Below are 25,393 nucleotides of genomic sequence, written 5' to 3'. Positions count from 1 at the left end.
GTACGTACAGCTCTGGACACCCCATTATGGCAAGAATGTGGAGGCTTTGGAGAGGGTGCAGAAGATATTTACCAGAATGCTGCCTGGATTAAAGAGTATTAGCTATAAAGGTGAGGTTGGACAGACTTGGTTTGTATTCTCTGCAACACTGGAGGGTGAGGGGAGACCCGAGAGAAGTATATACATTTATGAAAGGGATAGATTGGGTAATTAGTCAGAATCATTTTCCCCAGGGTGAAAATGTCACCTGGATTGGATAGATGTGGATCATCTGCATGTAGATGAGACCAGTTCATCTTAGCATCATGTTCAGCACTGACATTGCGGGCCAAAGGACCTGTTCCTGATCGGTACTTTTCTATATTCTATGGATGCTGATATCTGTGTCTTTCAGGTTAGCACTTTGTTTTTTGACCATTATGTTAAATTCACCAAGTGCACCGAGGTCTATAACATCACCAAAAATATGTTTACTTCTAGCCAGCAGAAATAGGATACATTTAAAACATATTGCTAAATGAGTCAATATACAGGTCTGTCAAAACTAATCTTTTTCAATGCAAAACAATGTTCCTATGCTGCTGCACCCGCTGAGTTTCCCCAGCAATTTTGTGTACCTTCAATGTTCCTTATTCTATCTGCACCGAGCACTTCCACAAATCCTGTAGGCAATTACACAAGTTCCAGGAAAGTTAAGAGCAACATATGTTCTGAGGTTTCATTTTAACTGTATTACAAAATAAAACGTGGAGTGGTCTCAGATTGGAAAGATAAGCCTAATAACAATAATAATACCGTACTTATTCAGTTACCAAACAGACTTGTTTGTACCTGAACATTTAGATGGGAAATCTGGAGACTTGTTATTTTCTTAAATATGGGCATTGAGGCTCATAATGATTATAATTATAGTTATAACAAATAGAAACATAGGTGCAGGAGAAGCCATTTGGCCCTTCGAGCCATTCAATATGATCATGGCTGATCATCTAAAATCAGTACCCCATTCCTGTTTTATCCCCGTCTCCCTTGATTCCTTTAGCCCCAAGAGCTACTGTAAATCTTAACTCTCTCTTGATTTTAACTCAGGGCAATCTTTGAACGTTAATCAGTTCGTGACTAACGCACTATACTCCACACCTGGAGTATTGCGTACAGTTTTGGTCTCCCTCCTCCCCCCCCCTCCTCCCCTCCCTCCCCCCTCCCCCACACCTCTCTCCACCTCCCCTCTCTCTTCCCCTCCCCACCCCTCTCTCCTCCCCCCTCTCCACCTCCCTTGCCAAAGACATTCTTGCCATAGAGGGAGTACAGAGAAGGTTCACCAGACTGATTCCTGGGATGTCAGGACTTCCATATGAAGAAAGACTGGATAGACTCGGCTTGTACTCGCTAGAATTTAGAAGATTGAGGGAGGATCTTATAGAAACTTACAAAATTCTTAAGGGGTTGGACAGGCTAGATGCAGGAAGATTGTTCCCGATATTGGGGAAGTCCAGAACAAGGGGTCACAGTTTAAGGATAAAGGGGCAAACCTTTTAGGACCGAGATGAGAAAAACATTTTTCCCACAGAGAGTGGTGAATCTCTGGAATTCTCTGCCACAGAAGGTAGTTGAGGCCAGTTCATTGGCTATATTTAAGAGGGAGTTAGATGTGGCCCTTGTGGCTAAAGGGATCAGGGGGTATGGAGAGAAGGCAGGTACAGGATACTGAGTTGGATGATCAGCCATGATCATATTGAATGGGGGTGCAGGCTCGAAGGGCCGAATGGCCTACTCCTGCACCTATTTTCTATGTTTCGATACCAGGAATGATTCCAACTCTCAGGACATTTATAAAAGCATACAACCATCACAGCACAGAAGCCACTCCACAATCCATTGTGCCCGACTTTGCTGGAGCTAGAGTTTCAGTCAGAGCAATGCAGCTTGAGCCTCTCTCTGTAGCTGCAATAATATTTCCTCTCAAACACTTGAGCATTGCCTTTATGAAAGAGATGACTCCCTCTGTTTCCCCCACCCCTAATATTCAGCCTTGCCTCCTTTCCACTTACGATAGAGAGTCAGGGCAGTGAAAAGAAATGTGGAAACAAAGAACTGCAGATGCTGGTTTATACCAAAGATAGATGCTGTTGTAATTCAACAAGTCAGGCATCATATCTGGAGAAAAATGATGGGAAACGTTTCGGGGTTGACGAAGGGTCCAGACCCGAAATGTCACACATCCTTTTTCTCCAAAGACGCTGCCTGACCAGCTGAATTACTCCCACACTTTGTGTCTATCTTGAGAGAAAAGAAAACTAACAAAGCACAGATAGTTCCTCACCAATACTACGTAAATGCTGGGAACTTCTGCCAGACCTTTGTTATGAGGATTTTGAGATTGGTAAAGGAAAGGGGGAGAGTGGTGGTAGGACGGGGGGGCGGGGGGGGGGGGGGGGGGGGGGCGGGGGCGAGTCTGCAGTCCAAGAGGAACACTAAGCCCAGAGAAGCATTGCCCCCATTCCGCATCCTACCTGCCATCACCTCCACTATGGTCTTCTCTTTAGCCTGTTAATCAGAATCATTGTGCTGGCCTTATGCAAGTGTCATATCATTGTCTGTCCAGAAGAAGAGGTTATGGAGAAGAAGAGGTTATGGTCTGGTTCCCAAGGGCACAGAACGTATTGGAAGAGGATTCATTTCTGCAGTCAACTCAAACCAGCCTGCTTTCTTAAATCAGGGAGACTCACTATGATTGAGGAACAATAGTCTTTCAAGAATGATGAGCGATAAAACACCAGAAGATAATGCCATCTGGACTAAGAGATATCAAATGTCCCCTGGTACTGGTTGGAAAAATGTAAAATAAGTCAGATAACAACTCGAAAAGGAAGGCAATGTGAACAGTTGTGTTTATTAAAACATTGATTTTGGTCTAGAGACACAAGGAACTGCAGGTGCTGGAAACTTGAGCCAAACACAAAGTGCTGGAGTAACTCAGCAGGTCAGGCAGCATCTGTGGAGGGAATGGATATGCAACGTTTCAGGACTTGGTGTCTGAGGAAGTGTCCCAAACTGAAACGTCACCTATCCATTCCCTCCACAGATAGACACAAAATGCTGGAGTAACTCAGCGGGACAGTCAGCATTTCTGGGGAGAAGGAATGGGTGACATTTCGGGTCGAGACCCTTCTTCAGACGAGTCAGGGGAAAGGCGATATAGACAATGATATAGAACAAAAGAAAGATAAGCAAAAAAAATAATGATGATAAAGGAAACAGGCTGTTAGCTGTTACTCCAATGTTAGCTGTTTGCTAGGTGAAAGCTAGGTGAAAACGAGAACCTGGTGCAACTTGGGTGGGGGAGGGATGGAGAGAGAGGGAATGCAAGGATTACTTGAAGTTAGAGAAATCAATATTCGTATCACTGGGTTCTAAACTGCCCAAGCAAAGTATGAGATGCTGTTCTTCCAATATGCGATTAGCTTCACTCTGACAATGGAGGAGTCATAGGACAGAAAGGTCAGTGTGGGAATGGGAAGTGGAATTAAAGTGTTTGGCAACCGGCAGATCAGGTAGATCCAGGCGGACTGAGCAAAGGTGTTCAACAAAATGATCACCCAGTCTACATTTGGTCTCACCGATCTTGAACAATGGATACAGTAGATGAGGTTGGAGGAGTTGCAAGTGAACATCTGTCTAACCTGAAAGGAATGTTGGGTTCCTGGACAGAGTCGAGGGAGGAGGCAGCATTTCTGGATAAGGTGACTTTTGTGTCGAGACCCTTCTTCAGACTGGGTCTGAAGTCTGGATTTGAGTCTGAAGAAAGGTCCCGGCCCAAAACGCCACCTGTTCCTTCTATCCAGAGATGATACCTGTCCCGTTGAATTACTCCAGTATTTTGTGTCTTATCTTCAGACTAAACCAGCATTGGCAGTCCCTTCCTACACTTTCCCTCCAGTGTTCCACAGTAATCTATCCTCGCACCCCTCCCCTTCCTCATGTACCAGACAACCTTTGTTAGCATCAGGCGGGGAGGTAGGATCAGTTTCTGCAGGTATTCTGACAACACCCTGCTTTACCTCTCCACACCCTTGCTACATTGCAGAATGACACAGCTTGTTAGACATCCTGAATAAGTGGCAGTTTCATCTGGTTTAATATTGAGAGAATAAGAAACATCATTGTCGGAACCTTCAGAAACCCTGAATTTACCACCGATTTCAATCCAGAGACCTATGGGATCCCGGGTTGCCAACCATTTCAACTCCCCTTCCCTGTCTGGGATGGGCCTCCTCCATTGCCAGAGTGAGGCCACATGCATATTGGAGGACCAGCACCCCATGTTTCACCTGCATGGCTTACAACCTAGTGGTGTGAACATTGTATTCTCTAATTTTAAGTAACTTTTATTTACACTCCCCTCCGCTGCCCCCTTGCCCTTTCTCCACCCATCATTTTACCAGCTCCACAGTCCTCCACATCGTTTCCGTCTTGAGTTCACAACATCCCTAACCAACAATGCGTTTACCAGGCACCGCCCTGCCCGAGATCATTTATGGCCAGCCTTGGTTTCATTCTGGTCTTTGCCCCCAGTTCTTCACCCTCCCTACCCCACCCCCTACTTTCAGTCTGAAGAAGGGTCCCAATCCTAAACATCAGCCATACTTTTTCTCCAGAAATGCTGCTTGACCTGCTGAGTTACTCCATCACTTAATCAGCATGGTGCTCCTTGTTTATACACTAACCATTGTCCAGCCATCCACCACAATTCCTTGTTTCTGAAGATTTCCTTCTCAAAAACAGATGAAAACTTTTGTTTGCAGTTTCCAATGCAGTATTTCAATACAGTAATGTTCACTGTTTAAACCATTGATAGCAACAAAGTGTCATGGGGTCAAGGAGAAAGCGTTCACGTCCCCTGTTTTCAACAATCTTTCCACCACCACGCACAGGAAGCACAAGAAGCGCAAGACAGACACCATTGTATGCAGATGCCGAGAAGTGTGTTCAGCTCTGGCTGAACAACGTCTAATCTTGTGTGTGGACTCCATAAGAAGAAGAAGCAAAGTATCATAATTTGAGCAAAAATAAAAGGCTAGAGGAATTCAGCAAGTCAGTCGGCATCTGCGGAGGGAATTGAAAGTTTGTGAATGCTTGAAGAGCCTTCACAAACATGGAGTGGGGGATGAAAGCTGGAAAAGAGAGGTGGGGGTGGGGAAAAGCCTAGCAAGTGAGCAGTGGAAATGTGTAAGAAGGAACTGCAGATGCTGGTTTACGCGGAAGATAGTCACAAAATGCTGGAATAACTCAGCGGGATAGGCAGTAGCTCTGGAGAGAAGGAATGGGTTACTTTTCGGGTCGAGACCCTTCTTCAGACTGAGTCGGGGGAGATGTGGAAGAGTACAAAGAGCATGGAAAGTGTGAAAAGGACAGATCAAAGCAGATGATGGTCAAGGGAAATGTAGAATAGATCATAGAGGGAAATGAGAGATATGGAAGGGCAAGGTGTGAAAAGGAGAGATTGAAGGGGATGTATATCAAGGAAAATACAGAATAGATCATTGTTAGCTGGGTGAAGGTAACATAGAGGCATACAATCAGTAAATTTTAATCAGGGTAACAGTCAAACTAGTCGGAGAACTGGGTTGGGGGAGGGATGGAGAGAGAGGGAAAGCAAAGGTTACTTGGAGTTAGAGAAGTTAATATTCATACCGCTGGTTTGTAAGCTCTCTGTCCTTCCTTCACCCTAGTTTGACTTGATCCCCTTTGATCTCTCATTTTCCAACTTTACCCTTCTTTATCTCCTGTTTCCCTCTCCCAACTCTCAGTCTGAAGAAAGGTCTCAACCCAAAATATAACCCATTCCTTCTATCCAGAGATGCTGTTTGTCCTGCTGAGTTACTGCAGCATGTTGTGTCTATCTTCAGTGTTAACCAGCATCTACAGTTCTTTCCTACAAAAACAGTAAAATTAATCAGGAGGACAGTGAAACTAATCAGAGAACTAGGGTGAGCGAGGGACAGAGAGAGAGGGAAAGCAAGGGTTACTTTAAGTTAGAGAAATCATTATTTATACCACTGGCTTGTAACCTGCCCAAGCGAAATGAGGTGCAGTTCCTCCAATTTGCAAGTCAAGTCAAGAGAGTTTTATTGTCATGTGTCCCAGATAGGACAATGAGATTCTTGCTTGGATCTTACTCACAGTGGAGGAGGCTCGGGACAGAAAGGTCAGTTTGGGAGATGGACACAACATTCTGGAGTAACAGCAGGATAGGAAGCATCTCTGGAGAGGAGCGGGTGACGTTTCGGGTCGAGACCCTTCTTCAGTCTATAGAAGAGACTCGACCCGAAACGTCACCCGTTCCTTCTCTCCAGAGGTGCTGCCTGTCCCGCTGAGTCACTCCAGCATCTTGTGTCTATCTTTGATTTAAACCAGCATCTGCAGTTCCTTCCTACCCACATGGTCAGTATGGAAATGGGAGGGGAGAATTAAAGTGTTTAGCAACCGGGAGACCGGGTAGGCTTAGGTACACTGAGTGTTTTATTTGTTTGTTTATGAAGAAAACTGACATAGTCATACCAGATACTAAAATGCAAAGAAGCCAGACTTTGAAGTTATTTCCTTAAAGACTATGAACAAGAATTGAAATTGGTAAGCATTTCACACCCATAGTGCCGGGAGCGCCTCAGTCTCAGGCATTTGGGTGGAGTTGTCTGCTCTCCAACCACATTTCAAGTGGCAGACAAGGAACTAAAAACAGACGAGATGTGTATGAAGGAACTGCAGATGCTGGTTTAAACCGAAGATAGACACAAAAAGCTGGAATAACTCAATGGGACAGGCAACATCTCTGGAGAGAAGGAATGGGTGACACAAAAAGCTGGAGTAAATTCTGAAGAAGGGTCTCGACCCGAAACGTCACCCATTCCTTCTCTCCAGAGATGTTGCCTGTCCCGCTGAGTAATTCCAGCTTTTTGTGTCTATCTTCAAAATGAAAACAGAGGCATTGATGCAGACTTTCAGATTTAGAAATAAAGATCCAAGGGAAAGTTTAGGCCACAGTAAAGATGCTAGATACTGATTATTTAATATGTGTAGGAAGGAACTGATGCTGGTTTACACCAAAGGTAGACACAAAGTGTTGGAGCAACTCAGTGGGCCAGGCAGCATCACTGGAGAAACAGGATGGCTGATGTTTCGGAGCAGAACCCTTCTTCTTACTGAAGGTAGAGGGGAAGACAATTTGGAGGAACAGCACCTCATATTTCGCTTGGGCAGCTCACAACCAGCGGGGTATGAATGTTGATTTTATCTAATTTCAAGTAACCCCTGCAATCCCGCTCTCCCCTCTTCCCCACCCAAGTTGCCCTACCAGCTCCACTGTTCACAGCCCAGTATCCCTCTCATTATCATCTCATCCCCAGCTAACAATGTACCATTATGGGCTAAATCCTTCCTTGGCCATCTGTTGCCCACCCTGATCTGTTCTGGTATTTTCCTACCTCTGGTTCATGATCATAAGTGATAGGAGCAGAATTAGGCCATTCGGCCCATTAAGTCAACTCCGCCATTCAATCATGGCTGACCCCGGTACATGTGGCAATAAGCTAAACTCAACTCAGCTATTTGCAGACTATATTCCCAAACCAACACAGTTATAAATTATCATAGGAACCGCGGCAACTAATCATATAACATTCCGACTTGAATTTGTAATTAATTTTTTTATCGCCATTGTAGAAATTTTCTATTTAATATTTAATTGATTATCACCATAACAGTCTGCTTTAAAACAAAAGACAACTAATGATGAAAAACCCTTTCTAAGGAAGATTAGGAAAAACGTTCTAAGGAAGCATCATTGATCCACATTGTTAATTGGTTTCTCTTTCCGCAGATGCTGCTTCTTTTTTCAAAAATGCTGCTTTCTTCCCTGGTGCTTTGATGAATGTATATATTCATCAAATACCATTCAAATTCACAAAGACTTGCACAGTCCTGAACAATTTAAAACAAAGGCCTCTTTTTGTATTGAGCATGATTACTCTTTCCTACTGTGTGTCATGTGTTTGTCATTGTCAAATTGTCAGCATTCAATGTACCTTACCATTTATTGAGCACACTTAAACTTCAAAGAATGTGCATGAAAGAATGTCTGTATTCTAGAACCAGATATCCAATTTGTGGCATTTTCGTGTGATCTAAAAATAATCCACATTGCTTGTGGATTCAAAGGAAACATTTGTGAGAATTTGTGACTATTCTGAATCTGAATTCCTTTATTGTCATTCAGACCTTTCGGTTTCTCATTAGGTTTAGGTTTATTATTGTCATGTGTACAGAGGTACAGTGAAACGCTTTGTTCTGCATGTTATCCAAACAAATCCGATAATACTGTACATAAATACAAGCAAGTCAAACTCTACAATTGGTAGAGCAAAGGGGAAGATACAGAATACAGAAAATAGTTCTCAGCATTGAGGCGTGATAGTTCCAGAGACAAAGTACAATGTCCACAATGAAGTGGGTTGGAGAATCAGGCTATTCACTAGCTGATGGAAGGACGCTTCATAAGACTGGTAACAGAGGGGCCACAGCTGTTCCTGAGTATGGTGATGCACACTTTCTAATTTCTACCTCTGCACTTTGCTGTAAATTATCAAATCCTAGCAAGATGAACAGCATAACTCCAATGCAATTTATGTCAGAGAGGATTCTTTTGAACTTCTACAGGTGTACAGTAGAGAGCATATTGACTGCTGGCATCACGGCCTGGTTCGGCAACTTGAATGTCCAGGAGCGAAGAAGACTGCAAAAAGTTGTGAACACTGCCCAGTCCATCACTTATTCTGACCTCCCCACCATCGAAGGGATTTACCAGTCGCTGCCTCAAAAAGGCAGCCAGCATCATCAGAGACCCACACCATCCTGGCCACACACCCATTTCACCCCTGCCATCAGGAAGGTGGCACAGGAGCCAGAAAACTCTAACGCCCAGGTTAAGAAACAGCTTCTTCCTACAGCCATCAGGCTATGAAACACTACAAATAAACTCTTAACATAGATTATTATTTTTATTATTGCATTATTTTTTTTTATGTGTACGTATATTTAAATCTCACCAGGGAGGTTGGCTCAGTTCTGGGGGATGAAGTTGGATTCATGGGAGGTGGTCTTGGAGGGAAGGATGCTCCTCAAACTGCGGAGCATCCTGGACAATACAGCTCACCCCTCTATGACACACTGGTCAACCTGAGGAGTACCTTCAGCAACAGACTGGTTCCACCAAGATGCAGGACAGAATGCCACAGGAGATCCTTCTTCCCTGTGGCTATCAAACGTTACAACACCTCCCCCTTCTGTTGTGGGGTAGACCGATTCTGACCCCTCTTCCCCCTCACTACCCCCCTCCCCCTTTCCCCCATCCCCAATCTTTGCACATCCCCAAGCCTTTCCACTCGTCACTTTAATTGCATGTATTTGTGTTTTTATGACTGTTGGTAGATCAATTTCCGTATATGTGAGTATGTGTGTATATATACACAAGTACTGGACTTTTTTTTCTCATTTATTATATTGTTTACAGTATACTAGATTTACATATTCTGTTGTGCTGCTGCAAGTAAGGATTTCATTGGTCTATCTGAGACATATCACAATAAAACACCCTTGACTCTCTTGATGCCCGTACTGTTTATTATAGCTTCAGTAGACTAGCTAAATGTGGCCTTGTAGTGTGCTCGTTCAAAACAACAGACATGATCATGTAACTCAGTGGGTCAGGCAGCATCTCTGGAGAAAAGGAATAGGTGATGTTTCGGGTCGCGGCCCTTCTTCAGACACCTATTCATTTTCTCAGGAGATGCTGCCTGGCCGACTGAGTTACTCCAGGTTTTTGTGCCTATCTTTGGTGTAAACCAGCACCTGCAGTTCCTTCCTACACACTCGTGGTCATGTATTTGGATCAAGGCCAAAAACGTGACCAGAGCAAATATCAGGGTAAAGCCGACAGCTCAACATGCTGAGGCAGCAATGTGATACAGAAAAACCCTCTACGGTTTTTTAATATATTGAGCTCATGAATAAATAATAGCAACTGGAGAAATAAAAATCTGCTCTGTGTGTTGAATAAATGTACCAGACCAGTGAGAATCACATCAAATAAATCAGCTAGGCTGCTGCCCTCATCAGTTGGCACTGGCACCAGCTGGTAGACTATTTTCCATAAATTATCATTTCCCAATATTAAGTTTCTCCATTTCATTACTGAGTGGGGAATTTTCCTGCAACACACCAAAGACTTTCCATGTACATAGCACCAATGCATCTGGGGATAACGCATTAGCAGTAATCATCTGCATGTAATATCATTTAATTTTTGTAGGAAGGAACTGCAGATGCTGGATTAAACCGAAGATAGACACAAAAAGATGGAGTAACTCAGCGGGCCAGACAGCATCTCTGGATAAAAGGAATATGTGACATTTTGGGTCGAGACCCTTCTTTGTTTAGTTTTTGTTGTTGTTGTATTACATCTCCTCAAAGATAACCTAATGACAAAGCAAGCTGGAGTAGCTCAGCGGGTCAGGCAGCATCTCTGCAGAAAAAGGATGGGTAATGATTAAGGTTGGGACCCTTCTACAGATTTAGAATCTGAAGAACAGTCCCAATCCAAAACATCACCTGTCCTTTTCTGCAGAGATACTGCCTGTCCCACTGAGTTACCCCAGCACTTTGGTATAAACCAGCATCTGCAGTTCTTTGTTCCTACAATGTAGAGATTCTTTGTCATTCAATAGAAGACAATAATCTATTCTTTTCCACAATCAATGCAATGTATCTGCTAATACTGCAGGCGGGTATGAAGCACCACGGCAGCATGTGGTTCAAGCCACTGGAGGTCAGGCCACACGCCACTAAATGATCAACAGCAACTCACTCCACAATCCAACGGCCAGAGACAACTTCACCTGTGGAAGCTGTGGGAGGGTCTGTCTGTCAAGGAAGGGCCTAGTCAGCCACAGCAGGAAATGCAATCACATTCTCCTCCCCAAACAGGACAACGTCGAAGTCACACCATCATCTCTCTATGAATATTGATTTCTCTCACTTCAGGTAGCTCCGGCATTCCCTCTCTCTCTCTATACTTCCCCCACACGTCGCACTAGCTGCTCGTTTCACCCTACAAACCAAAGATCATAGCTACAAACAGCTATCAGTGGCCTGTTTCCTTTATCATTGTTACTTTTTTGCAAATCTTTTATTCATTGTTCTTTATCTCTCCACGTCATCGTCTATATATCTCTCGTTTCCTTTATCCCTAACCAGTCTGAAGAAGGGTCTCGACCCGAAACATCGCCCATTCTTTCTCTCCAGAGGTGCTGCCTGGTCCCGCTGAGTTACTCCAGCTTTTTTGTGTCTATCTTCGGTTAAAACCAAAGATCTTATAGCAGAGATCTTTGGTTAAAACCAGCATCTGCAGTTCCTTCCTACACATCTCTCTGTTAGACGGATGCCAGCAACCAACCAGGCCTACTCGCAAGTGTGTTCTTACAGACACAAAAAAAACTACAGATGCAGCAATCCTGAGCAAAACACAAAGTGCTGGAGGAACTGAACGTGTTTGGAACATCTGTAGAGGGAACGGATGTTCTGGATCAGGGCCCTTCTTCGGACTAATTGAGTCCATTCCCTCCACAGATGCTGCCTGGCCAATTGTATTCTGGCATGTCACTTTAATGACATACCTTTAACTACGAGGAATCAAGAGTCATTTATTAGGATACCTTAGTGCTGAGACTGCGAGTTGTTTTAACCGCAGGGACTCTGGGGGTTGTGGGAATTGAGCAGAGAAGCAGAGTTGAAGCCAGCCATGAAAGTTGTGATGATCTTTATGAATGAAGTGGCGAAATGTACTCAGATGCTTTCTCCTGAACCTACTTCTTGCCCTCTTTGGATTTCTAAGTGCACGGTGGCGCTGCTGCCCAAACCTTACAGCGCCAGAGACCCGCGTTTGATCCTGACGACGGGTGATGTCTGTGCCGAGTTCGTACTTTCTCCCTGTGCTCCGTTTTCCTCCCACACTACAAAGACCGGCGGCTTTGCACAGGCCAATTGGCTTGGTAAAAACATAAATTGTCCTCAGTGTGTGCGGGACAGTGTTAGTGGCGCGGACTCGGTGCCGCGCTGTATCTCTAAACTAAACTACACTAAACTAAACTAAACTAAACTAAACTAAACTAAACTCAGTGAAATGGAGCCATGCAGAAGGGCCAGTTCTACCGCCGCTCAGAGAGCACAGGAGATGCAGCCTGGGCGAGGCCTGCTCAGATGGATAGTTGGTTGATTCTGCCGGCGAAGCTCTACAGTCTCGCCTTGCCCAACATTTCCCTGCCTTCAACAGTCAGGAAACCAGATTGCTTGAGCGTCCGATCCGTACTAAAGCCTCAGGGGGAGTTGGCATCAAGATGATGCCGGGTACATGAAGAAAGTTAGGTCTGTACCAGAGGCTCCTTGACATTAACTGAGATACACACACCTGGACGCTGGGTGACGGAGATGTGCTAGGGGTGGGTGGGGGGGTGGGGGGGAGAGAGGGAACACATGAGTTTGCCATTCACAATTTTATGGATACCTGTGTATAACTAAATATTCCCACAAACTGAAGGCTTCTCATTGGAAATGCGCCCACGCTGTGTTTCTTCAAGTACTTCAGGTACGTTTAACATTCTGCACGATAGTTTTGAAAGACAGTCAGTTCTATCCACCAGCTAATATCTTTCCACCGACAATTATAACGAAAAACAGTTTAATTACCAATTCTGATATTTCTTCCATATCTATACACGCATTACATTAAACAGCATTTTGATTGATTCTTTCAACGCTTGCAGACGTCAGTAAAATGTGATTTGGGACACGTTTTTTTTCTTCTATTACACGAGTCGGCTTCATAACTTAATAGATATCATTAAATGTGAATTATTGGGATTACTGCTGCCTTTCCTCATTTTACCTAACGCGTTAACAAGATGCAAGAACAGAATCCATCACGTACTCAGTCCACACACTGGCTCCGATTCAAGACGCCCATTTATTTATAATCCAATTGAATAAATCGATGAAAAATGTGGACGGGGAAGGCAAAGTTGCTGCAAAAAGTCTCACCCGCTGTAAAGTCGTTCTTCCCAGCCCTTACAGTGAATGAGGAAGTGGGAGTGTGTATGTGAGAGAGGGAGGGAGCGTGAGGGAGTGAGTGTGAGTGAGTGTGTGAGTGAGGGAGTTTGTGAGTGAGGGAGTTTGTGAGTGAGGGAGTGTGAGAGAGGGTTAGAGAGAGAGGGAGTGTGTGTGAGAGAGAGGGGGTGTGAGAAAGATGGTGAGAGAGAGAGAGGGAGGGGTAGAGAGAGAGTGAGTGATGGATTAGTTTCCCCTGTTGGAAAACTAAGTTAGGTTTGGAAAGAACCCGCAGGTCGAGCTGTCAAACCGGCTGCTTATTCCAGCTCACAGGTCGCTGTCGTCTTCCAGTAGCTGGCTTGGTCTGCAGTGGCACGGTTAGTTCCAGACCCTGCAACAAACTAATACTTTCACCGCAGACCGCCAAGCCTCGCCGCTCACCCATTGCACGCTGCAACCTTGATATCGCCCGGCCGACAATAGCGCACTGAGAACAAAAGCTGCAACTCGTCTTTGTGCAAAGGATGACCGTCAAACAAAACGCACAGACATTGATCTAGAGCTGCACATCTTAATATTCAGACAATAACGTGGTTTGCTTTTACCTGTCTGGAAGGAGGCGGGAGTGTCAAATACCAAGTTTATCTGACGTTATCCATCCAAACGGTGGTTGCAGAGAGAGCAGTGAGAATGGGCTGCAAGCAGGTCGGATTTCCAATCGAAATACCTCCACCCCTCTGGGGCGGGACTAGGTCGCGCTACATCATCCAGAGGGAAGTATGACAGGTGAATATCATAATCAGACTTCAGTATCCAGTGAGAACTGATGCTGCCGCACCCGCTGAGTTTCTCCAGCACTTTTGTCTACCTTCTGTCTCTCTTGGTTCAATGGCAGGGTTCTTGCCTCTGAAGTAGTACAATGGTATATGGACACACTGATCTGTTTTGTAGTCGATGCCTACTATGTTCTGTTGTGCTGAAGCAAAGCAAGAATTTCATTGTCCTATCAGGGACACATGACAATAAACTCACTTGAACTTGAACCTGAAGTGGGGACTTCAGTTCAGTTTATTGACACGTGTACTGAGGTACATCGAAAAGCCTTTGTCGCGTGCTAACCAGTCAGCAGAAAGACAAAACATGATTACAATCGAGGCATTTACAGCGAATAGATCCATAAGGGAATAGCGTTTAGTGCAAGGTTAAGCCAGCAAAGTCTGTTCAAGGATAGTCCCTGGGTCACCAATGTGGTCCCTGAATCTGGAGGTGTGCGTTTTCACACTTCCTTTTGCCTGATGGGAGAGGGGAGAAGGAATGGCCAGGGTGTGACTCGTTCTTGATTATGCTGCTGGCCTTGCCGAGGCAGTATGAGGTATAAATGGAGTCAATAGAAGGGAGGTTGGTTTGTGTGATGGTCTGGGCTGCAACCACTTAGAAACATAGAAAATAGGTGCAGGAGGAGGCCATTCGGCCCTTCGAGCCAGCACTGCCATTCATTGTGATCATGGTTGATGTCCCCTCCCGTGCCTGCCTTCTCCCCATATTCCTTGACTCCACTAGCTCCTAGAGCTCTATCTAACTCTCTCCTAAATCCATCCAGTGACTTGGCCTCCACTGCCCTCTGTGGCAGGGAATTCCTTAAATTCACAACTCTCTGGGTGAAAAAGTTTTTTTTCTCACCTCAGTCTTAAATGACCTCCCCTTTATTCTAAGACTGTGACCCCTGGTTCTGGACTCACCCAACATTGGGAATTTTTTTCCTGCATCTAGCTTGTCCAGTCCTTTTATAATTTTATATGTTTCTATAAGATACCCCCTCATCCTTCTAAACTCCAGTGAATACAAGGCTAGTCTTTTCAATCTTTCCTCATATGACAGTCCCGCCATCCCAGGGATGAATCTCGTGAACCTACGCTGCACTGCCTCAATCACAAGGATGTCCTTCCTCAAATTACTTGTGGGTTCAACAGATTTGTTGTTGTTGTTGTTGTAGGATGTTAGAGGCATTTTGACCATTAACTCCCTGGAACTGAGGTATTTCAGAGGGCAGTTAAAAGTCCCTCTTGGTTGCACCAGGGACTTCGGGTTTTTTGTTTTGGACTTTTTAATTGAACTTTCAATATAGTTGGTGGGTCTAAAGTCACTAACACTGTAAATGGCTTGATTGTAATCGTGTATTGTCTTTCCGCTGACTGGATAGCACGCAACAAAAGCTTTTCACTTTACCTCGGTACATGTGACAAAGAATTAAACTGTTCTGCCCAACAACCACCAGGCTCTTGAACACTACAAATGCCAACTAAACTTTGAACTATGATTGTCTTGGTTGCACGAGAGACTTCAGGTTTTTTGTTTCGTTTTGCACTCTTATTGGACTTTTTCATTGAACTTTCTTTTATTTGTTTTGTTATTTTGTTATCTATTGAGTACCATGTTTACGGACCTGTAAAGCTGCTGCAACTAAGAATATTAGTGCTCCGTTTCAGTACATATGACAGTAAAAATCATACCATAAGATATAGCTCTTTTGAGAGAATGCAAAAGAAAATCCCATGCCAACATCTCTCAAACAAAATAAATTATCTGATCCTGATTTATCTCATTATTCTTCCAAGAAGACAGTGATACTTGTGCCTACCAAACAGCGGAGAACACAATTTAATAGGATTTTGTTTTGATGGCGGGTAAAAGCTTTAGGGCGTAGTGAAGACATGAAAGCAATATTCCAGTTTTATGTTTCCAGTTATGCACACTTAAGCACTAACTGCCTTCTCGTTATCCACTCATGGAAGAACTGGACAGTCGAGAGATCCCTGGCTGATGAAAGAATGGTTTTACTGGGCTTGTGTTCACTGGAATTTAGAAGGATGAGAGGAGATCTTATATAAGCATAAAAAAATCTTAAAGGATTGGTCAGGCTAAATGCAGGAACAATGTTCCTGATGTTGGGGGGGTCCAGAACCAGGGGTCACAGTTTAAGAATGTGTAGGCCATTTAGGACTGAGATGAGAAAAAACTTTTTCACCCAGAGTTGTGAATCTGTGGAATTCTCTGCCACAGAAGGCAGTGGAGGCCAATTCACTGGATGTTTTCAAGAGGAAGTTACATTTAGCTCCAAGGGCTAAAGGAATCAATGGATATGGGGAAAAAGCAGGAACAGGGTACTGATTTTAGATGATCAGCCATGATCATATTGAATGGCAGTGCTGACTCGAAGGGCCAAATGGCCTACTCCTGCACCTATTTTTCTATACATATGGTTTCTCAATTGAGAAGAGGTTCTTAGCTTATCTTTAGCTGTCCCTTGGGATCTAGGATCACTTACTTCCAATCCAGCTCTATATGTTCAGAAGTGGTTGCGGCGGCCTGTCGTGGATCTAGGCACATTTGCCACAGGTGGAGTGGGATGTGACTGACTGTTCTGTGTATATGGTGTCCACCTTAGTTTAAAGGTAAAATTCTCACTTCATTGCTCAGTAATAAATCCATGGTTGACTCTTAACTGCCCTGTGAAATGCCACGGTTCCATGGAATTAATGCTATAAATACCCCCCACATCCTCCAAACAAACAAATCTGATGGTGCTTGAGCCCCCAGTTCTCCAGCTCAGAGACAAGAGCCCAACCTTTGAACCAGGGCTGGTGGCTTTGATATGGTTGTGGACAATATAGCTAAACATGCCACACAATGGCAATGCATTGTACTTTGACTCGTAAATTTGGTTTGTTTGACTTCCATGGGACCACATTTCAGAAGCAGGGCACAGCATGCTTCTACAATTATACTCTGTGTGAGCGCCAAGAAACAAATTCCCCATGTGTTTTTAATCATTCAGTGACCATTGTCACTTTTTGGGAGGAAATTATTGAGAAATTATTTGCGGATCACAAGCACAAAAGTAAAATAATTTAGCATCTCTATTTTGTGGAGTTTCAAAATGTTTTTTAAACACTGTAAAATCTCAATACTCTTCATTGCATTTCTGCATATTTCTTTGCATGAAAATTCAAAGCAACACACAGGTAGATTGCTTGGAATTCTCCCATGGTAAGAAAAACATAATATTTGATTAATGCAACTAGATATAAATTTCCGGACCTTCTACAATCCCATTGGGTAAAGAAGAATAAATAGCTTTGCACCCAGCTCCAATGGATTAGACAAAAGTTGGCAAAACAAGTTTAGATATCAATTACAATGCTTTTGAATTTAGGTCATTCATTTACGAACCACTGTACCTCTGAAACTGCCAAGTATCCAGGGCAACCAGTATCACAGTGAATGATGTTTTAATCTTTTACATAGTAATGATTTGACTGCACATAAAATAGTGACAGTTTTATATAATTACAAATATTTATGGATTATGTATTTCAAGAAGTTTTGCTTGCCAAAATGGAAACAATAGTATTATAGTTAGATTCCCTAATGCGCCACTTACTGTCAGCTAGTATTATAATTTAATACCATCAAATTACATCATATCATTGTACTTACTTTGTTTGGGTCATGCGTCAGAAAAAAAATAGTTGATTATCTTCTACACAAGGGACTACAGTTCCATAGGATCGAAAATGAAAATTGATCATTCATGCAGGATATTTCCAAAAGCATTATGTCAACTTTCATTGTTTTATTTGGACAAATTTCAGGACTTCACTTTGGTCCATATCAACACTGAAAACACTAGCAACATGGTAGAAAAGTGCATGCGCCCGCAATTCAGAAACTGTTTGCAATTCATATTTTCACATCCAAAATAATAATAGAGTTGTATAGGTGAACGTCTATGAAACAGTTAAGACACAAAATGCTGGAGTAATTCAGCGGGATAGGCAGCAAACCTTCTTCAGATATGCTGCTTGTCCAGCTGAGTTACTCCAGCCTTTTGTGTCTATCTTCAGTTTGCAGTTCCTTCCTACACATTTCTATGCAAAAGTTATCAGTAAGATTAAACCCTAAAAGAACATTTTATAAAGCCAGGCAGTAATAGACTGAAAAGGGAAGATTATTTTTTCAAGGTGGATAATGGGCATATTAATTGCACTATTGCAATTCAATCCACAATTTTAAGAACAAAACGTCAACTACAAAGTGACCAGTAAACCCATTTACGTGGTTACTGGCCTATATCTAAATTAGTTTCTTTATGCGTATTCAAAAATATTCCTTGCTATTCAGTACAAATCTTCAGTGAGAGTTGGTCTCTATTTCCGTACAAAATAAAAAAACAAGCCCAATATTTTAACTACAGTTTCCTGTCTATATTAATGTTACTTCCGGTTCCAAAAATAATGAAGAAAATAAAGAAAATAGACTAGGAACACTGCAAATGTCAGCTTGACCCTGCATCCTACTGCTCAAGTCCCTGTAACAGGTCTGCACCAATGACACTGTGCAGAAGAGGTCCTCCCAATGATGAAATGCCATCTTTAAAAGTGCTTCATACCTGGAATGTTGCTAAATGTAAAGTGAGCCTGACTTCCTATTGCCTCTAACAGATGGGAAATTAACTTTCCTGATGTTTAACCCACCCATCAGTTTGAATCTGAAACCCAGTAAACCTCATTGTACTTGGTGAAAGTTGGAATGGGAGGTGATAAGGTGCCATTTCTGCTCCAGCTATTTATATGAACCCTGGCAAATGTACATGGAAATGATTGTGCTGACCTGATGTTGAAGTGTCTGCATAAAAGGAGGGGAAAATGCCATATTTTGCAACTGATGCTAAAATACAATGTAGGAACAATCCATTGTCATCTGACTTCAGAACAGAACGCAGTAGGTTGGAATGATCCAGGGATCATTCTATACATCTATGAAGAAGGGTCTCAACCCAAAACAACACTCATTCCTTCTGTCCAGAGATGCTGTCTGTTCTGCTGAGTTACTCCATCTTTTTGTGTCTATATTAAGAGATGCTGCCTAAGTTACTCCAGCATTTTGTGTCTATCTTAGGTTGGAATGAAGGGCGGTTATTCACAGCAGAAGAATGTGGATCACAGTATCCCACAATAAATTACAAGATGGAAACTGAAAATATAAAAACCCTACAGATGTTGCAAATCTGAAATGAAAGTCCTCAAAGCTCAGCAAGTCAAACAGCATCTGCATACAACACCCGTACAGGAGGATATCTGCAGTATGGGCAAGTATTTGGCAAATTAAGTTAAACAAAAATACATGTGAGGTAGTTCACATTTGCAGATGGAGGAGAGAGGATGCATTACTTGGAAGGTGCAAGGCCAGCTTGGATGGAGGAATAAAGAGATTTAAAAGTACAAAAAACAGCATTTACAAAAACTAGTGGAAACATTAATTCTGTTTCTCTACCCACAGATGCAGCCTGACCTGTTTTCCAGCATTTTCAGTTTTTGTCACCCATTACTAAAGGTCGGCAAAGTCATTTAAAATAAGCTATCCAAGCACCCAGGTTTAGTTCAACACGGCTGTAATGAATAATACAGAAGTTTTGCCAAATCTCTATCGTTCTCATGAGAAAAAAAAAAAAATCGCACAAAAAAGCTGTTATGGAGAATTTTAATAGAACGGATGCAGAGGAAATATGATAATTAGCGGCCATCATTGGGAGATAGTAACCAAGACATCCAATTGGGAATTCTATTTGTGTAAAAGTGAAAACATTTTTTCTAAATAGTAGAGACAATGTGCAGCTAGCCAGAGTAGATGAAGAGAGGATATTTCTAGTAGAGGGAGAGTATAGGACTAGAGGGCACAACTTCAGAATGAAAAGACGCACCTTTAGAATGGAGATGAGGAGGCATTTCTTTAGCCAGAGGGTGGTGAATCTGTGGAATTCATTGCCACAGACAGCAGAGGAGGCCAAATCATTGGGTCTTTTTATATTCTTGAATAGTAAGTACATCAAAGGTTATGGGGAAAAAGATAGGAGAATGCGGTTGAGAGGAAAAATAGATGTTCGAATGACAGAGCAGACTCGATAGGTTGAATGACCTACTTCTGCTCCTATGTCTTATGGTCTAATTTCCAGCTTCTGCAGTTATTTATTTAACATCCATTATGCCAATTGAGGATGATTTTCATCATAAAACTAAAATTATTTTTTGATGCAAAACGACAGGTTAAGAGCTTCTTACAAAAGTCCAAATGTATTTTAGGATTGAGTTAAATTCTGCAGCAATCATCAAGTATACTAACTCCACCATTAATGTAGTACTGGAATTTTTGTTGTGGAATTTTTAGTACAATGCAAATGACTCTTACACTTTCAAAATTTGACATATTTAAAAAATTGCCGCATATATTCCTCAAATGGACAGATGTGTATATGTAGTATATAAACATGCCGACACAATTATGCATAAATATTCCATATCCCATCAAATTTCCACATGGTTGCTCAATATGGGGGATTTAATAAGGTCCTCGGTGTTATATAAATCATTTATGTTTGATCCTAGAAAGTATAAATATGAATCCCTTTCATGCCACAAATTCAATTGGAACTTTAGAATGTTGTTGGGGTTCAGATTTCATTGAAAAACAAATTGAATTGAAGAATGCGAAACAAGTCACCAATGTGGCAAGAGTGCATTTGTGGCTGTGCAAAAGAATTTCACTGTGGCGTGCATACATGGCAATTAAGAAACATTGAACCATTGAATAAAAATCTTCCAAAAAACATTTTAAACTTGTTTGCTTCAATGAAACTAGAAAATGCTGGAAATTCTTAGCAGATCATACAGCATCAGAAGTTCTGAAAACTCATCATCCTGACACACAGAAATATTTTTGCCTGATGCTGCCTGACCAGATGAGTATTCCCATCATTTACTGCTTTTATTTCAGATTGTACATTATTACTTTGTAATCACTTATTCTCTTGCCTTGAAAAAGTGATCTGGTTTTTCATTTGCTTGACCATTGTTTTGAGGTCTCATCTATTTCATAGCCATAGACTCATACAGTGTGGAAATATGGCCATCGGCCCAACTTGCCCACACCGTCCCACATGTTGTATCTATACGATTCCCACATGCCTGCGTTTGGCCCATATCCCTCTAAACCTATCCTATCCATGTACTTGCAATAGTACCTACCGCAAGTACTTCCTCCTGCAGCTCATTCCATATACCCACCACCCTATGTGTAAAAAAGTTACCCCTCAGGTTCCTATTAAATCTTTTCCCCCGTCACCTTAAACCTATGTCTTCTGGTTCTCGATTCCCCAACTTTGGGCAAGAGACTTTGTGCATTTACCCAATCTATTACCCTCACAAATTTGAACACTTCTATCTGATCACTCATCATCCTGCGTTCCAAGGAATAAAGTCATAACCTGCTCAACCACTCCCATAAGCACAGGCCCTTGAGTCCTGGCAACATCCTCGTCAATTTTCTCTGCACCCTTTCCAGCTTGGCAACATCTTTCTGATTACTTGATGTCCAGCACTGAACACATTACTCTAAATGTGGCCACACCAATATCTTATACTGTATAACTGCGACATGAACACCCCCAACTTATACACTCAGTACTCTGACTGATGAAGGCCAAATGGCAGGAAGCCTTTTTGACCACCCTATCTACCTGCAACGCCACTAATTTCATAAGCTATTTGTCAGCCTTTTGAGTTTCTTATATTGCTGGTTTCCCAACCAGCAAATATTCTAATAGTTGGTGACCATTTAATACATTCACCAGTTGGGGGAAGAGACACACACCTATACTCTCAATATGAGAAATGCTAACAAACATAACCATTAAATTAAACATGGGCAGTAGTGAATTTCCTTGCAGCAGTCTAAAAGAGAAGGTCTGAACCAGTCCAATCTCTTCCAACCCAATGCGTGGGGAAAATAAAATTATCTATAGGCCTCCCACTTATTTAGAATTTAGGGGCAACAGGCAATTACTGCTTAAATTTAGGATAAAGCTTTTGTTGCGATAACAAGAAACTGCAAATGCTGGTTCATACCAAAGATTGACACAAAATGGTGGAGCTACTCAGCAGGTCAGGCAGCATCCCTGGACAACATAGATAGGTGACTTTTCAGGTCGGAACCCTTTGTTGCAGGCTTGTCATCCCAGTGTCTGCTGCCTGTGTCACAATAAACTTGTTCAACAATATCTCCCAATAGGATGCAAAAATCCATGGTCCAAAGAAAACATCTCCAAGGACTACTGGATTCTCCTGGTTGCTAACCACTTTAACTCTTCTTCCCAGTCCCATACAGATCTTTCTGTACTGGGCTTCGTCCGTTGCCAGACTGAGGTCACACACAAACTCGAGGAATAGCACCTCATATTCCACTTGGACAGCTTACAACCTAATGGTATGATAATCGAATTTTCCAATTTTAGGTAACCACAATCCCCCGCCCCCTTTCTTTCCCTCCCCGATCTCTCCCGTGTGCCCCACCTGGACTTGCACCTATTTTTCCCCTCCCCTTCCACCTACATTCTATCCTTAAGCTTCACCATTCGCAACTCTTCATTCCTTTCTTTTCTCATCTTCTGTCTTTTCATCGCTAGTCTTTGTCCAACCATCAGCCTACCAAACCCCTCCTCAGCGATATTCACCTATTACTTGCCAGGCTTTGTCCTGCCGCTCCACTCTTCCAGCTTTCTTCCCCCCCCACCCCCTTACACAATTATTCTAAAGAAGAGTCCCAACCTGAAACACCACCTATCCATGCTTTCCAAAGATACTGCCTGACCCATTGTGTTACCCCAACATTTTGTGTCTTTTTTTGTAAATCAGCACCTGCTGTTCCTAGTTTCCAACATTCAGCTATAACCTATTATAAAATAAAATAAATCACTCAGTTAATTCAGCATAAAGCCTATTATGTTGGATAGTCTTGTATTGACAAATGAAGTTTACATCTGAAACCACTATCCAACAACTTTTTGCCATAAAAATGGTTATTTAATGTGTAATTGAATGCAAAATAGGTTGATCTTACTTGTGGGAGATTGTCAGTGGCAGATGATCAGGAAAATACAGTGTGATCAGTTTCATTTCAACATTTCAGTGAAGTTACTCCTGAAATTTTCTATTTCTGTTCATTGACCTCATTCTGGGAGTTACCAGTCAAACAAAACCAGAAGGCTCCTATACTCAATTTTGGGTCTTTTCTGAGTTGGTTGGTTTCTCCCTTGGCCACATTGGACAGAACTAATTTTTTCCTCATATCACTATGTTCACTTGAGGGGAAAAAAAAACTGGCTGCAGTTTCTACTCCCATCAATAGAACTGGGGATGCATGTGCACATACCAGAAAAGATTTGATCTGTGTCCAAATAGATTGCACAGACACAAAAAGCTGGAGTAGCTTAGCGGGTCAGACAGCATTTCTGGAGAAACCAATTCCTTTTCTCCAGAGATGCTGTCTGACTCGCTGAGTTACTCCAGCTTTTTGTGTCCATCTTCGGTTTAAACCAGCATCTGCCGTTCCTTCCTGCACAAATAGATTGGATACTTGCATTGCCAAAGTGCATGCACATATTTTAACTGTATTCACTGGATGTCAGAAATCAATGTCACTGCCAGCTTTATCATGCAAATAAACACGAAAGAAGCATGGTCAGAAAGATTTAACACACAAAAAAAGTCTGTATTTATCGCATCCACTGAATATCCTCTGCATTCCTCAGTCGGCGATTTGGAGTCACTGTTCCTAAGTCGGGTGTCCATAGTCACAACAGTTTCTCCCATTAGATCAATACCATCCAGTCTTTGTAGTATACTTAGAGCACAAAATAACATTGCACCCCATCAGCACCTGGGTGCAAATGCTTGATGCTTTTCTTCTATCGTTGGCATCAGATAATGTGTCTGATGTATTTGAAGTGTTGGATCAGATTTGACCTGTGTAGCATCATACCAGCAGAAGAACTGGAAGAGCTGTTGTGATCCAGATTAGGTTCTGCATCCTTATGCTGGCAGATGAAGGCAACCTCTGCTGCTGTTTAACCATAAACACTGCATTTGTGTGGTTTGTTGGCACTTCAATGTTGCAGATTGTCCCTTCACAACAGGAAACGCACTCCTGAAACAAAAAGTATTACCTCCTGATTAAATATTCCACTAAAGTCAGACTCCTCTTCAGTGCAGGCATAGAACACACATTTCTACCTGACTATTGCTAGCATTCTACTTGTGAGCAAATTGTCCCTAGTTTTGCTGACTCTTTTAAGTTTCCTGCAAATTGTAAAGGCACAACACATACATGTTAATACGATTAGTCTGTGCTGGGAAAATACTCGGAATTCAAATTATCTTGCTTTAATTACATTTCTTCAAAATCGGTCAAAGAGCTTGGGGACATTTCTAGCAAAATCCGATTAGGAAAAACAAGTTGATAGGTTGGAGAACGTTTTGTAAAAAGGGTCATCATCAGCTGATTGTCTTTTTGTGTGTCTTACCCTTTCAAGCTGGGCTTAAATCCAGTTAAAGGGGGGATGAAGTACAGGGAGAAAGCTGAACAATCCATTGTAGGCTGTGGGCCGAGGAGCTTTATTCTGCAGTTTCGTGACCCAAGTCACCAAACTACATGAAATTTTCACATATTGTGTAAAAACTTTTATATAAATCACCCCTGAAACTCGATATGAAGAAGCCTTGCACATTTTTATTAAATTAGAGAAAAACCGGAACATTTTCGGGTAATTTTTAGTCCAATCAAAGCACGTTTAACATTGATTTGTCTGCCAGTTGGCCAATCACGCGCTTTGTTTCAGGCTAGCACACAAAATGGCTGAGGGGGCTTCACAGATGCCTGTTTTACTGGAGATTCCTATATGTTGTTCTGTGGATTAAATGTCGTGGAAACTTGCAGCAGGTTATTGTATTTAGTTGGAAAAGCATTAAAAAGGCTGAAGAAAGTGCTGCGAAGTGGATTAAAGTGCAAGAAAGCCTTGAAAGCAAAGTCCCTGCTGAGGTCCTGGAACACAAAGATTTAGACAGCCAGGGACCAACTGTAACTAAAAGGTAAGATCTAAAGTCTGAATTCATGAAAATCAATCTGTATGGAGTTTAATTAATTTAATTGCACCATTTTATAATGTGAATAAATTCATTCATTCATTCACTTACTTCATTCATTCATTCACTTACTTCATTCATTCATGAAATTGAGGGCCTAAACGACAGTCAATTAAACATTGTCACTAATGCCAGCCTGTTGTAGAGTAATAAGTCTTTAACAGCTAATCTCAGAGCTGCCTGCGAAAACTTACCGGGAAAAAGTG

The 25,393-nt window shown here is 42.3% G+C and overlaps 2 protein-coding genes and 1 long non-coding RNA gene across 6 annotated transcripts in view; 1 reads left to right on the top strand and 2 right to left on the bottom strand.

The window, feature by feature from the left end:
• Positions 1–14,025, bottom strand: part of lypd6 (LY6/PLAUR domain containing 6) — a 200,511-nt gene extending 186,486 nt beyond the window's left edge. The window contains exon 1 of one of the 2 annotated variants that reach the window (XM_033024735.1): positions 13,761–14,025. The gene's annotated coding sequence lies outside the window, so the exon portion shown is untranslated. The remainder of the gene's footprint in view (positions 1–13,760) is intronic. The other variant, XM_033024733.1, reaches the window with a different exon arrangement.
• Positions 5,217–19,930, top strand: LOC116975528. The gene is made up of 4 exons (XR_004412649.1): positions 5,217–5,229; positions 7,358–7,364; positions 15,983–15,986; positions 19,716–19,930. It is a non-coding gene; the product is annotated as an uncharacterized LOC116975528 (long non-coding RNA).
• A 3,002-nt stretch (positions 19,931–22,932) lies between these two features.
• The window catches only part of lypd6b (LY6/PLAUR domain containing 6B), a 154,524-nt gene continuing 152,063 nt past the window's right edge, over positions 22,933–25,393 (bottom strand). For all 3 annotated transcript variants that reach the window (XM_033024730.1, XM_033024729.1, XM_033024728.1), the window contains one exon: positions 22,933–24,192. In XM_033024730.1, the coding sequence (XP_032880621.1) occupies positions 24,022–24,192 (171 nt within the window). In that variant the 3' untranslated portion in view covers positions 22,933–24,021. The remainder of the gene's footprint in view (positions 24,193–25,393) is intronic.

Source organism: Amblyraja radiata, chromosome 7 (genome assembly GCF_010909765.2).
Source record: "Amblyraja radiata isolate CabotCenter1 chromosome 7, sAmbRad1.1.pri, whole genome shotgun sequence".
Taxonomy (NCBI): Eukaryota; Metazoa; Chordata; class Chondrichthyes; order Rajiformes; family Rajidae; genus Amblyraja; species Amblyraja radiata.
Note: the sequence above shows the minus strand (reverse complement) of the source record. Positions and strands in the feature narration are given on the sequence as shown.